This window comes from Triturus cristatus, chromosome 4_2, assembly GCF_964204655.1.
Source record: "Triturus cristatus chromosome 4_2, aTriCri1.1, whole genome shotgun sequence".
Taxonomy (NCBI): Eukaryota; Metazoa; Chordata; class Amphibia; order Caudata; family Salamandridae; genus Triturus; species Triturus cristatus.
The window spans coordinates 131,406,731-131,419,257 of NC_140586.1; the positions used below are offsets into that span (position 1 = coordinate 131,406,731).

At 42.1% G+C, this 12,527-nt stretch overlaps 1 protein-coding gene across 2 annotated transcripts in view; it reads left to right on the plus strand.

Moving 5' to 3' along the window:
* Positions 1–12,527, plus strand: part of AVIL (advillin) — a 289,261-nt gene that overhangs the window by 100,779 nt on the left and 175,955 nt on the right. For both annotated transcript variants that reach the window (XM_085600802.1, XM_085600801.1), the window contains exon 3: positions 5,553–5,627. In XM_085600802.1, the coding sequence (XP_085456928.1) occupies positions 5,553–5,627 (75 nt within the window). The remainder of the gene's footprint in view (positions 1–5,552; positions 5,628–12,527) is intronic.

Here is a 12,527-nt window from a genome sequence, read left to right on the forward strand (position 1 = left end):
CTGCTGAAGCAGCCAATCTACTCAAAAGAGTGACTGTAAGAAAAGCGTACTAATACTTCTAGTGACTTCACAGGCATAAATTATGTTTACTGTGACTCCAACTCCTAAACTTAATGGGTAGAGACATGTAAGTCTACACTTCGCAGTAAATTTACAATCAGAAATCGTGAATTGGCTAAAGTAGTAAATGTAATACAACGTGTAAGAGTAAATTTACAAGTCTAGATTTACTCTCTTGTAAGTTTACCTTTATAAATATGCCCCAACATCTTTATTTTCATCCAACTCCAAGTCCTTCTGATTCCTTTCTTCATTAGAAGGTGTCCTCACTTGTAACCAGTGTGGAAGGTGATAACAGGAGCTCCCATGATAATCCTCCAACCCTCATCTCTAAGGCGAGGAATGAGCTGGGCTCTAATAATTCTCACCATAGTGAACATACTCTCCCGAGTGGCAAATTGACGTTTAGGAAATGGAAAGAAAGGAAGATGCTGGATACAAGGTTCATATCTCTTACTTCATAGGCCTTATGCCTCAATGTGGTCATCTCTTGCTATGCTCTTCAATAAACGTAGATTCTGATACCAGATATATATAAAACAGGAATATGGTAAGAAGAGGTATATAATCTCGCTGGAATATTGTCATCAGGCCCTGTCTCCCCATTCTGTGACATCTTACCTGATGCTCTGATGATGGTCACAGGGGTTAATGACCCTTGGATGTACTGGGAAACCACCTCATCCTGGGAGCATCAGGATGTCAAAGTAGGAACAGTGAAGGACTTGCAGCAGCAGAATAACCGACTGCTTCCAAACGGTGCAGATCTTCACAGAATCACATAAAGGCATTGAAGAGGAAGGAAAAGACAAAGAGTGAAGCAGAAAAAAACAAGGACTTAATACATTGAACACACGAAATGCCAGTGAGAACCATACAGTGAGTACATTTGCACCTCATATGCTGCCTCAGAGGTACCTAGTTCTGTAACCTGACAACCTCATTGGCCTGATTCTCAAGTCTGCCTTATGAGGCATTCCTCCTGCCCAGCTCCAGCATCTATAGACTTGTATTCCAATCCGTCCAGCCCTCCAAGCTGTCCTTCTATTCCTGATATCCTGCACTGTGAGGAAATCTCAGGTCCTTGTCTCTCCTTGATATTAATGTTATGTTATGTTATGTTGGTAAGATTTGTAGGACGCTACGGTTACCCTAAGGTGTCCTGGCGCTATGAATTGCCTAGCCAGAGGAGAAAAGAAGTCATTGAGTGAAAAGCCAAGTCTTCAAACCCTTCCTGAACAAGAGAAGGCTGGAAGCCTTCCTCAAGAAGAAAGGCAGATCATTCCAAGCCAAGGATGCACCGGCCATAAAGCTCCTGCCACCCCAGCTGGCCTTTTTAACAAAGGGCATCAGAACTTTTTTCGCTCTAGAGGACCGAAGGGTCCTAGTAGGAACATACCAACTAAATTTGTCCTGTAGATATTGTGGACCAAACCCATTAAGGGCCTTAAAATCTGTACAAAGGGCCTTGAAGCATACTCTCTGCTTCACAGAAAGCCAGTGTAGCCTAATTAGTTCTTTTTTTACCGAAACAAATTTCGGAATACTTGATAACAGCCTCGCAGCTGCATTTTTAGCCATCTGCAATCTGTTGACCAGATGTGTACGGGCATTCAAAAGAATGCCATTACAGTAGTCCAGTCTTGACATAACAAGCACTGTGACCACTGTCCTGAAATTCCCCTCAGAAAGGTAGGGTTTAATTTTCCTTAGAATTCGTAACCACATGAAACAGGCGAAAACCACGGTGCTTATATGATCGCTAAAAGTCAATTTATAGTCAACAGTTACGCCCAAGTTTTTTGCTTTCAATGAGGGTGGAGGGCAGCTGCCCAATCTTGCCGGCCAACAGTCGGGGTCCAGACGTTGGGGTTGTTTCCAAAAACAATAATCTCGGTTTTGGACGAGTTAAGTTTAAGGCCATCCCTCCAGCTATCTCCTTCATGCAGTTATGAAAGCGCACTCCCGTTTCTTTTTCCTTGCCATCCTCAAATGGTAACACTATTTGAGTGTCATCTGCGTATGAGGTTAGCTGAAAGCCATAAGATTTTATAAGACCTGCCAACGGAATCATATAAATGTTTAAAAAGGTGGGGCTTAGTGAGGATCCCTGGGGGAACCCACAAGGAAGACAGAAGGAATCAGATTTATGGTTATCCAAATTAACAGTCTGGGATCTGTCTGAGAGAAAGGAATGTAGCAATTTCCAAGCCACCCCTTGTACTCCCACCTCCGACAGACGGTCCATCAAAACCACATGGTGGACCATGTCGAAGGCTGCCGATAGATCCAACAAGATCATCACAGCCTTCCCACCCCCGTCCAAAGCCTCCCTAACTTCATCTAAGGAGTTAATTAGAGCAAAATTCAGTATTATGTTCGGCTCTAAAACCGAATTGCGTTGAGTATATGATTAGTTTGAAGGTAGGTGCTAAGCTGGCTGTTCATAGCCTTCTCAATGATTTTCGCTGGCATTGGAAGCCGCGAGATCGGCCTGTAACTGCCAGGATCTGTAGGGTCCAAAGTGGGCTTTTTCAATAAAGGGAGAATAAAAGCTGCTTTCCAAGCCTTCGGAAAGTGCCCGAGATCAAGATATCATTGATCAAAGGATGTAACACAGCTGCTATCAACTCCAAAACCATTTTCACAGTCAGGACCGGGCAAGGATCTGTATGGGAGCCAGAACTGATAGAATTCAAAAATTTAAAAGTTTCTGCGCTTTCTAAGGGGAGAAACTGATCGAAAGATGGCCCAGTATAGAAATCTAACTTACTCTTACTATGAGAGGGGGTTCTGGTTCCTTTCTGACCTAATCTCCTTTTCTGATGGATCCTGATAGAAGGTATGGGTAAATGTCTGAGAGCTTTCCTCCCTTCTACTCCGAGACTATGTTGAAGTAAAGCTATCTTCCTTTTGCAGATAAAAACTTACCCTTTCACTACCTCGAAGTAGATTTCAAAGTCCTCCTTCCAATTTTCTCTTTTTATCCAGAGTTTTCCCTCGTGTTGCAAGTACACTGCATTGCACTTCAGATTCCATGCATGGTTTTTGTCTTTATAATTCAAAAATGATTATCAAAACAGCAAACAAAAACAACAAAAGTGGTCGCTGCTGCCTTCGGAAAAAATGAACATATACAAGGTTAACGTTGTTGTCACAGTCGTTCAGTTTTTAGAACGTGTCACTACCTTGTCAAAATTGTGCCTTGATATCACATCACTTGAACTTGAGAGCTATCAATGCCAATGACAATCGCTGTTTCCTGGAGGGGCATTACATTTCCTTCTATACTGGTTCACCTGATAACGCATCAATCATGGAGGTAATTTGATCAAATCTAATTAGAAAAAAATTGTAAGAGACTTCTCTATAATATCCAAGAGAGATATGGGATGGTATTTCATGGGTCAGACCTTGTTGGCTTTTTGTGGGTTGGCCCAATTATGACGGATATTCAAGAGGAAGGCATTTTCCTGGTGGAGAGTACTGCAGCTCCTAGCCTAGATGTAAAACATGCACAGGTAGTACTTCTAGGTATGAAAATAAGAAGGTCCTGCGATTCCCCACCTCATCAAAAGTAAACATATCATGCTTAGAAGTCTCAGGTGGCGGTGGCGGTGGTGGTGGCAGGACATGACCAGGCCTGCAGTTCCACGATGATCATAAAGTCAAGTAAAATACTTCTGCCATACTGCCTCAGACATCAAAGTATCAAGGGGAGGGTGGCTATTATATGCCACCAAGCCACAGGAGTCCAGAAACTACACAAATCATGCTCGTCTCAAAAGATTTCAACTCAGTTTACGTGCCCCCAGGCTCTTCTCAGGTACCAGTCTAACAACCACGTCTGAAGTCAGGGATTGAATGTTTGCATAAGCATGTTAAAGTTCAGTAACTTTACAACAATAGTTTTCCCCTCAGTTACCAAACAGAGTATATCATTTTTTTTAATGATTTATGTTTGGCGTTTTCTAAAGCACCAACAAGTGACACGGCGCTGTATTATGGTTTAAGTGGAAGACTAGCTTGGTGATTGAGTGTATATAACTTTCTCATCCCTACACAAAAAAATGCAGGCATCATTTTGGCTTTGTTTGTCAAATATACATAACATTTGACAAAAAATCTATCTATGAATCTAACAACTAAAATTCTCTTATCAGAGATTTGAGGACTTATCAACCATTGGAATATTTGCGTCAAAGTGGCAAAAATATTGTGTGTCTTGTGATTTTGTGTCAATATGTCGAAAGCAGTGTAAACTTTTTTTGAAGAATTTGCTTTTGTGAATCAGTTCATGAACCATAATTTAAATGTAAAATCACATCCGATCGGGACATATTTCTTCAGTAAGTCATCTCAGTCCATTTTTCAGTTCATGGACATCGTTGTGAGAAAAGTAAGGAGCCTGTGGGGGTAAGGTGAGCACAACCCAACCAAAGAGTGGATAACTCTCAGATCATGGTCAAAGTCTACTAACTTTGACTGACTGTCTTGGACAGAGCACCATGGGTTCTTTGGCCTGAGTCAAATCCACACATGGTGAAACGCCATGACCAGTGGTATTTGGGTAAGTGTGTGATATGGGGCATAAGGCCTGCTGAAGATAGCCACAGTCTGTAATCAATAAGTACTAGAAACATGGGGTGAAGCAAATTATAGGCAGCTAAAAATATCATTAAAATCCCAAACAATCTACCTTTAGGGGAATCCCCATGAAAACACATGAAGTCACAGATGGCCCGGCTGAAGGTGTGGCAACTAGAACAGTGTGAAGTCAGCAAACACTGATAATCTAACAGGACACGATAGCTTTGATGTGGACTACAAATGTAAATGAGATTCAAACCGAGGCACTGAGTGTTATGGGTTAATGCCAGGGTTGTGGTATAATGTTTCTTTTGTTTACTCTAAGGGGTTCAAGAAAAGATGGGAGTAGTCATTATATTGAACTTATGTCTGCAGACATTGCTAGTCTCATGTCACTTGAATCAAAAAAAGGTATTTCCCCCCAAAAAAATAATAATAATAATCTACCAAACAAAACTTCAGTTCCCAGATGTTGTAGTTGTCTACCACATTCGGTAACTAACGAACATCATAAAAAGAATCATAAAAATACAGTTAAAAACTTCAGTTTAATAATATTATTGTTTCAATATTAAATCTAAAAAAAATCTGAAATTTACAAGTTATATTTAGCCATGTTTCATAGACTGTCCATGACATCGCACATGACATCACAAATGATGTAATAAGTTACATCACTGCTGGTATCTCATATGATTTTATCAGTAGCATAATTTATGTTATTACAGAAGCCGCAAATGGTTGCAAATTTGAAATATGTAACTGACAGGAGAATTTTAGCTGAGGCACATAGACGTTGATAACGGAAAGGCTGCTTTGTAGCTGGTTTAAGTTCTTTTTCAAGGTGTCATTTTTGAGAGTTTTATTATCTGACTTACTGATTTATATGTTTTCCCCTTAAGAAAATGGACTTGGTGCAAGTACCTCAGAAAGCGCATGGGAACTTCTTTGAAGGTGACTGCTACATCCTGCTTTCGGTGAGTAAGCTACATTTTCAATACTCGTGAATTTGATGCCAGTCCTGAAAGCTGATGCATTCACTCTGTGAACACTCTGTTAACTATTGGCAATCAGTTGATCAACCAGGCTACAATTCAGAAAGGTAATGTACTTCCTTTTCTGTGTGAGAACCAGACCATATTAGGCTTGTGTGAGTGTGTAATCCTCAGATAGGTACCAGCACTGTAGATCCATTGGGCTGCATCTTCTGGAGGTACACGGACTGTCCAGCGCTGTCACACTGAAGCATCCCGTGCAACCGAAGGTCACAAGGAGGCCATGCCGCCTGGTGCCTCCTGTAACCTTCCTGTATCGTGGTGAGTGGACAGAGCCATTCTGGACCAGCTATGAAGTCCTTCAGTCTTTCAATTAGTCTCAGTAAAGACAGACTCACGTGCTTGAAGGGATGCAAGGGTAGGGAAAAGTCGTGCTTGTGCTCTTTCATTCTGTAGGATGGGCCTCCGCTTGATCTGCTGATGCCGGGTGGGGACAAGACCTCCTAGGGACCCCAGTGGGTGGGTTGTGAATGGACTCCCTTCAGCCAGTTGTGCTGCAGAATCTGTCATTAAGACACAATCACATTTACAGTAATGGAACATTCAAGCGTGGCAGTGGTTAATGGAGGTAATGGAGCAGTGCATGAGGAGTGTGACGTATGTGAGGAATAGTGCTACAACATGATCATCATGTGAATGCAAAAAGATCTGGCTTACCATTTCTTTCCAAAACAAGAAAAGTCAGAGTGGAAATGTCTCGTCTAAGAGTCCAAAAGGTTTGCCTCGCGTACTTCAGTACAATCCTAGTTGATACATCAGCCCACAACTATAATTAATACTAGGGTCTTCATCAGGACAGCGATCAGAAGACAGTTTGGGTATAACCGTGCAACGTAAGGTCACTGTGAATATTATATGGGTCTATGAGATCTCCAAGCTAGTGGAAAACCAGTTTCTCCATCTCTGTGGAGAAGTGTGGCTCAATGGTTAGAGCGGCAGACCCGGATGCAGAGATCTGGCCTGGGACCAGGGTTCAATTCCCGCCTCGGCGGGTCTTGGGCTCAATTTCCTCGGACCTGACAATTCTCGCCTCGGTGCCTACTCTAATCATGGGTCCCACTCTGCAACTCTGGGCAATAGCTTGCTTAATCTCCACAACGGCCCCAACAGCGCTGGGGATGCCTGGCTTCACCTTGGGGGTGCCCAGGAGTGGACATTTCACAGGGAAAGCCAGGAAGGGCTCCACAGCGGTATGAGTAAAAGCACCAGGATGCCCCGTCGCTGGGGCAGCAGTGCGCTATACAAGTACAAAATTTCATTTCATTTCATTTCATTTCATATGCTGACTTCAAACAACCCCACGAAGCAAACATGCCACGACTGATCTCCAGGCAAAGCGTGGAGTGTATATTTCATGTAGTGAAGGTCAGCCGCCCTCTGGACTTCTCAGTGAAGATGGGATGTGCATCCTCCATTCATTGATACATTGATTGAGGAGTCGAGAGGGATGGCTGCCATTCTTTATTGCATCCTTTACTGAATTAAAATAGCTTCAATTCTGCTAAATGTATTTTCCCATTGCATTCTGTAATCTCAACTTGCATTTTGATTGTTTGGTTGCACATCTGCACACCACACCACACCCAGACACATACTCTTACTTGCTATGGAAAGGTAGGTAAATGTTACTTTTGAGAAAACTTTGGTTTGCGTGAGTAGCAAGAGGTTGTTGTGTGTGCTTGGCCACAAGTATCATAAGCCTGTCAGGGGTATTTTTAATCAATCGTCATTCAGACCTCTAAGGTCAAATGTTCTCACTGAAGATAAGGAGCTTCTGCAATGCTCAAAAGAACCCAACATTTCTAGAAATGTTTCTTTGCCATCTGTGGACGACGTGTATGACCACAGTGAACTGCAAGCCCTACTGTTTGAGCCCTACTCTTTTCAACATCTATGTGGCCCCCCTAGCTAACATCATGAGGTCCCATGGTTTCATCCCAGTGTCATATGCGGATGACACCCAACTCCTCTTTCCTTTTAAAATCCTCACTGCTGAGGTTAGGAACTCCTTTGCCCAGGGGATGAAAGCAGTGGCTCACTGGATGGCATCTAACTTCCTGCAATGTAATGTTGCCAAGACGGAAATGATGCTGTTCGGTGAGGCCAAACTCCTGTGGACTCCTGACTGGTGGCCTCAAGATCTTGGCTCAGTCCCTGAGCCCAAGCAGGTAGTGAAAAATCTAGGGGTCCGACTGGACCAGGAGCTTTCCCTAAAACATCATGGAAACCAAGTGGTGGGCTCTTGTTTCCACATCATCGGTTTGTTGCAGAAAGTGTTTCCTTTGCTGCCAGACTCTATTAGAAAAACCTTGGTGCAGGCTCTAGTATTGAGTCGACTGGATTACTGTAATGGACTATTACTGTCGGCAAATGAAGGAGTAATTTCCAGACTCCAGGTGGTCCAGAATACCGCTGCTCGTCTTGTCTTAAACCGGCCCCCTCGCACTCCCTCCAAACCTCTGCTGACCAAGCTTCATTGGCTATCCATCAAACAGAGGGTGAAGTTTAAAACCTGTTGTATTATACACAAATGTTTACATGGGAGAGGCCCTGCTTACCTGTCCAACAAATTCTCCCCCTATGTACCCACGCGCTCTCTGAGATCCAGTGAACAGGCCTTGCTGTGTGTACCCAGAGCAAAAAAAGCAAGACAGGGAGCTAGAGCCCTTTCAGTTGCTGGCCCAATTCTATGGAATAGCCTCCCAATATCTCTGAGACTCTGTGATGATCACCTCCCTTTCAGGAAACAATTAAAAACTTACCTATTTCAAAATTAACATGATATACTGCTTGGACTCTTTTCTTGTATTATGGTTGGCCAAAGGCGCGGAGATACTCCTTTGGGAGTCGATTCCAGCGCGGTATAAACTCGCAAATAAATAAATAAATAAAATAAAGCATACCCATTGAAAGGTTTGCATGTTACCACGGAGAAAAACCATGCATCTACTAGAATAACTGAGGTCACCTCAACCACTGCAAAGGTATTTAGAGCTACAACAGCTTTGTTGTAGTGCTGCACTCTGCCTTTGTGTGAAATCGCCACAAAGGATGCATACGACCAAAACAAGCATGTGCAGGTCCATCTGCTGCACACAGGTCTTATCTTCAACATGGCCCATCTTCTGTTGCTCAGAAGTTTCACGCTGATAACTAATACAGATCTCTGAGGGGGAAACAGCCTTTACATCGCGGCTTGAACTACGGAAGCGTCTTTGCAACGCATTCCTTTACCACGTGAGTCGTCACAACGGCTAGCCTTAAGAAAAGTATTGTTGGACTGATGTTGGACTTTAAGTCCAACACGTTCCCTACTGTTGCTCAGACACGAGTTGGAATAGTAAATCATACTATTACAAAGTCCAGCGCTTTCCCTAACGCAATTTGTTGTAACGACTTGCATCGTAAAGGAATGCGTGGTAAAGATGCATTCGTGGATCAGACCGTGCTGTTAAGGCAGGCGTGGTAAATGCCTGCTAGATTCCGACATACAACCATCTCTGAGGTCTGGTCCTCAACAGCTTATGGTCAGTCTGCTGGTTCATGGAGCTAGCTGTGGTGGAGGAGCATTCTCAGTGCAAACAGCTCCCCAGGCCTTCTGCTCCCCACATTTGAAACGCAAAAGGATACTACGGGTTTTACCATGAAGTAAATTCTTTGCTCTTTAACTGGTCATTTCGGCCTGACCACCAGCTCATAGTTCACCCACAGCAGGTTCAGTTATGAAAGGACCGTCACATCCTTAACATGTGCTTTACAAAATCACATAATATACATAGAGAGCGGAACTGACAATTTTCAAATATAGAATGGATGATACGAATAGATCATATAAATACAATGCCAGCGATGTCAACATTGTGCTCAATATTTTTCTCAACGAAAATCATGTAGTAGCTTACAAAAGAAATAAAGAAAACCCACGAACATCAAAGCAATATAAAAAATAATCTTAAAAATAGGACGAGACTTTCTGAAATAAATGTCCATGTTCTTCCTTTGTACGCTGAGTTATAGGTGTCCGTGTGGTTGGTGGGCAATGCTATAAAAAGCAATGTTGCATTGTGGCATTTTGCTAATATCAGTTAATAGACTGCAGATTAACTAGTAACTATCGATTTAGGGAACTCGTCAATTATGGAGCCTTCAGATTATGTTTGCGTGGTAATGCTCGAGCATTTTATTGCTAGCCGGTAAGATCACCACATTTAAGGACTAAAAAAAATTAGGAAAATTACTTCTTCTCTTGGTCAGTGAGAATTTAGATTTATCAGTCTGTATCAAACAGATGTGATTTGGTTACCTTAATCTGAAAAGTGCCGCCTAAAGACAGAGGGTTGAGTGGGAAGTTTGATACCTCTTTAGTTTAATTTTGTTTAAAGAAAACCCCTTTTTGGGATGAGATCAGGTGGACTACAAAAGGGTGTGGCACTTTTTAAATACTTGAATATTTATGTATTCACGTTGTTAAATTGTTTTTAAAAACCCTTTCTTTCTTACGAGCTTTTTAAAAAAAAACTTTTGTATTTCTTTTCACCTTTTCCACTCACTTGTCTGTCAAATTCATAGAAAACAAAAATAGATAATTATTACAAAAGATGCTGAATCCAAATTATGAAGAAAAGCAGGTTTATTCGCAGCACGGCTAAGGCGTCCGACCAGGTCGATCTCCAGATGCAACTGGAGGCAACCGAGTGGAACATACAGTTACAAGCACTCTAAAGGGAATGTGGAACACATATGAAAATACACAAAGCACATGCGAAGGAGACAAGGGCAAAGGATGACAGTGAAATACATGCACAATTATAATGAAGGAATAAAATATAGGTGGATGAAATGCAACAATAATGCTTTATCTAATAAAATGTATTATCCTAGGTTGCAATCGTTTTTTATTGTACCAACATTCATTGTATTAACATATACATACATTTTTTATTGAAAAATGATGTGCATTTAGAAGTGCACCACTATCACATCATAACTCGTCACATCGACGTGACCATTCCTTTGATTTGCCACGACAAAGACTTGGCTCAGGTACCCAATTTGTTGAGATTGAAGTGAGGAGAGGGAACCTGCCAAGTCAGGGTCATGGCCTAGTCTCAGTGATGGTTGTCGGCATGGTGATATGCTAGCCTTTCAGAGGCTTTCTTTCTCCATCCTTAGCATGGATTCTGGCTGCCAGCTGCTTCCCCACAAGGAGTGGCCTGCAGTACTGGCAACAACTAAAAGCCACATTCACTTCAGGATGTTTGACTGAAGCATCAAGAGTAATGCATATCAATTTTTAAAATGACCCCATCAGGAATGTATTTGATGGTTGGCTTGGGAAGAGCGCATTAATATAATCAATTTTTGCTATGAGTGCCAAGATAAAATGGGCTGCAGAAATAGTACAACCAGTAAAAAGGCACAACATTAGCTTTTAGCTTATGCTGTAAGGAGAAAGAAAGTCTGAGCTCCTCATGAGACACTTCTTCTTCTTCTTCTTTAAATCTTTATTTCGATTAAGTAAATCATAAAAGAAAACATACAAATGCATTTAAATCACAAAGATTATCTTAAAGAAAAAAATCATTCATAAATAAAAGATACACTATAAACTGGGGAGAATACAATTACAAATAAGTGAATTGCAACATAGTCCTAGCCAGGGATAGACAAATTACATTTCATTTCGGCAGGTGAATTCTTCTAATGTACCATATTGCTGCTAAGTACTTGCTAATAGCAACAACGGTAGAAGGAGAAAAATCACTTTTCAGTAGCCTATAGGCATCTAAATGTCGTCTAAACCCCCAGCTCCTACAAATGGGAGCAATCCATTTCTTCCTAGATTTAGTGTACATAGGGCAAAAAAACATTAAATGAATATCGTCCTCCAGCTCACTAGAGCATGTAGGACAATTTTTTACGGTAGGGGGGTGCCACCTACTGGTGAGTGCTCTGACTGGAAGTGCGTTATATCGCCATTGTAAGAATAGTTTTCTCAGCGTGACAGGATTAATGTCATTCAGGACGGTTTCCAATATATAGTGATCCTTGGTGGTTAGAAATGTAGTGGTCATTGATCCCAAATTCTCATTTGCAAGAGTTGCCGAGAAATTAAAATTGTGATATAGTGCAACAAGTTCTTTACGGGGTATGGTCGCACAAGTCTCTAAGGGTTTTGTCCAATGGGTCTGTAGGCCCAGCTTAGCAAATTCATTTTTAACATAATTCAGCCATGGGATTTTGCCCTGGGCTGGGTGAAGGTAGAGTTCCATAAGTTCAGAGCGATAGCTCAAAAGTTCAGGGGTTGTCCAGAGACGCCTCCAAAAAGTTAAAGGCTTCACGCCGAGTTCCTCCCTTATCGGTCTTAGTCCCATATCGAGCCTAAGGGGAAGTAACGGCGTGCTAGGTGGAAGGGCAGACAGGTTCCGTAAGAACTTGTTTTCCGTAGCGACAATCTCAGGGGCACAATCAATGCCCCAGAGTTCGCCGCCATAAATTAAAGCCCCACGAGCCTGCATTTTATAGATTTCCAGAGGCGGACCAATCGGGTGGGTCATAGATTGGTTCCATAATTTCAGGATTCCCCCTACCCTTTGATTTAACTTTAAATTTGATTTGACCTGATGATGAGACCAGGTCATTTTCTCGTTGAGTGTTAAACCCAAATACTCGAAAGTGTGGACTCTTTCTAAGCTGGTTCCATTTATGGTAGGATTAGGTCGGAGGGACCTAGGGGGGTTGAAGATCATAAATTTAGTCTTAGCCGTATTGATCTCCAACCCCCGATCAATACAGAAAGATACAAAACCATCCAAGACACGT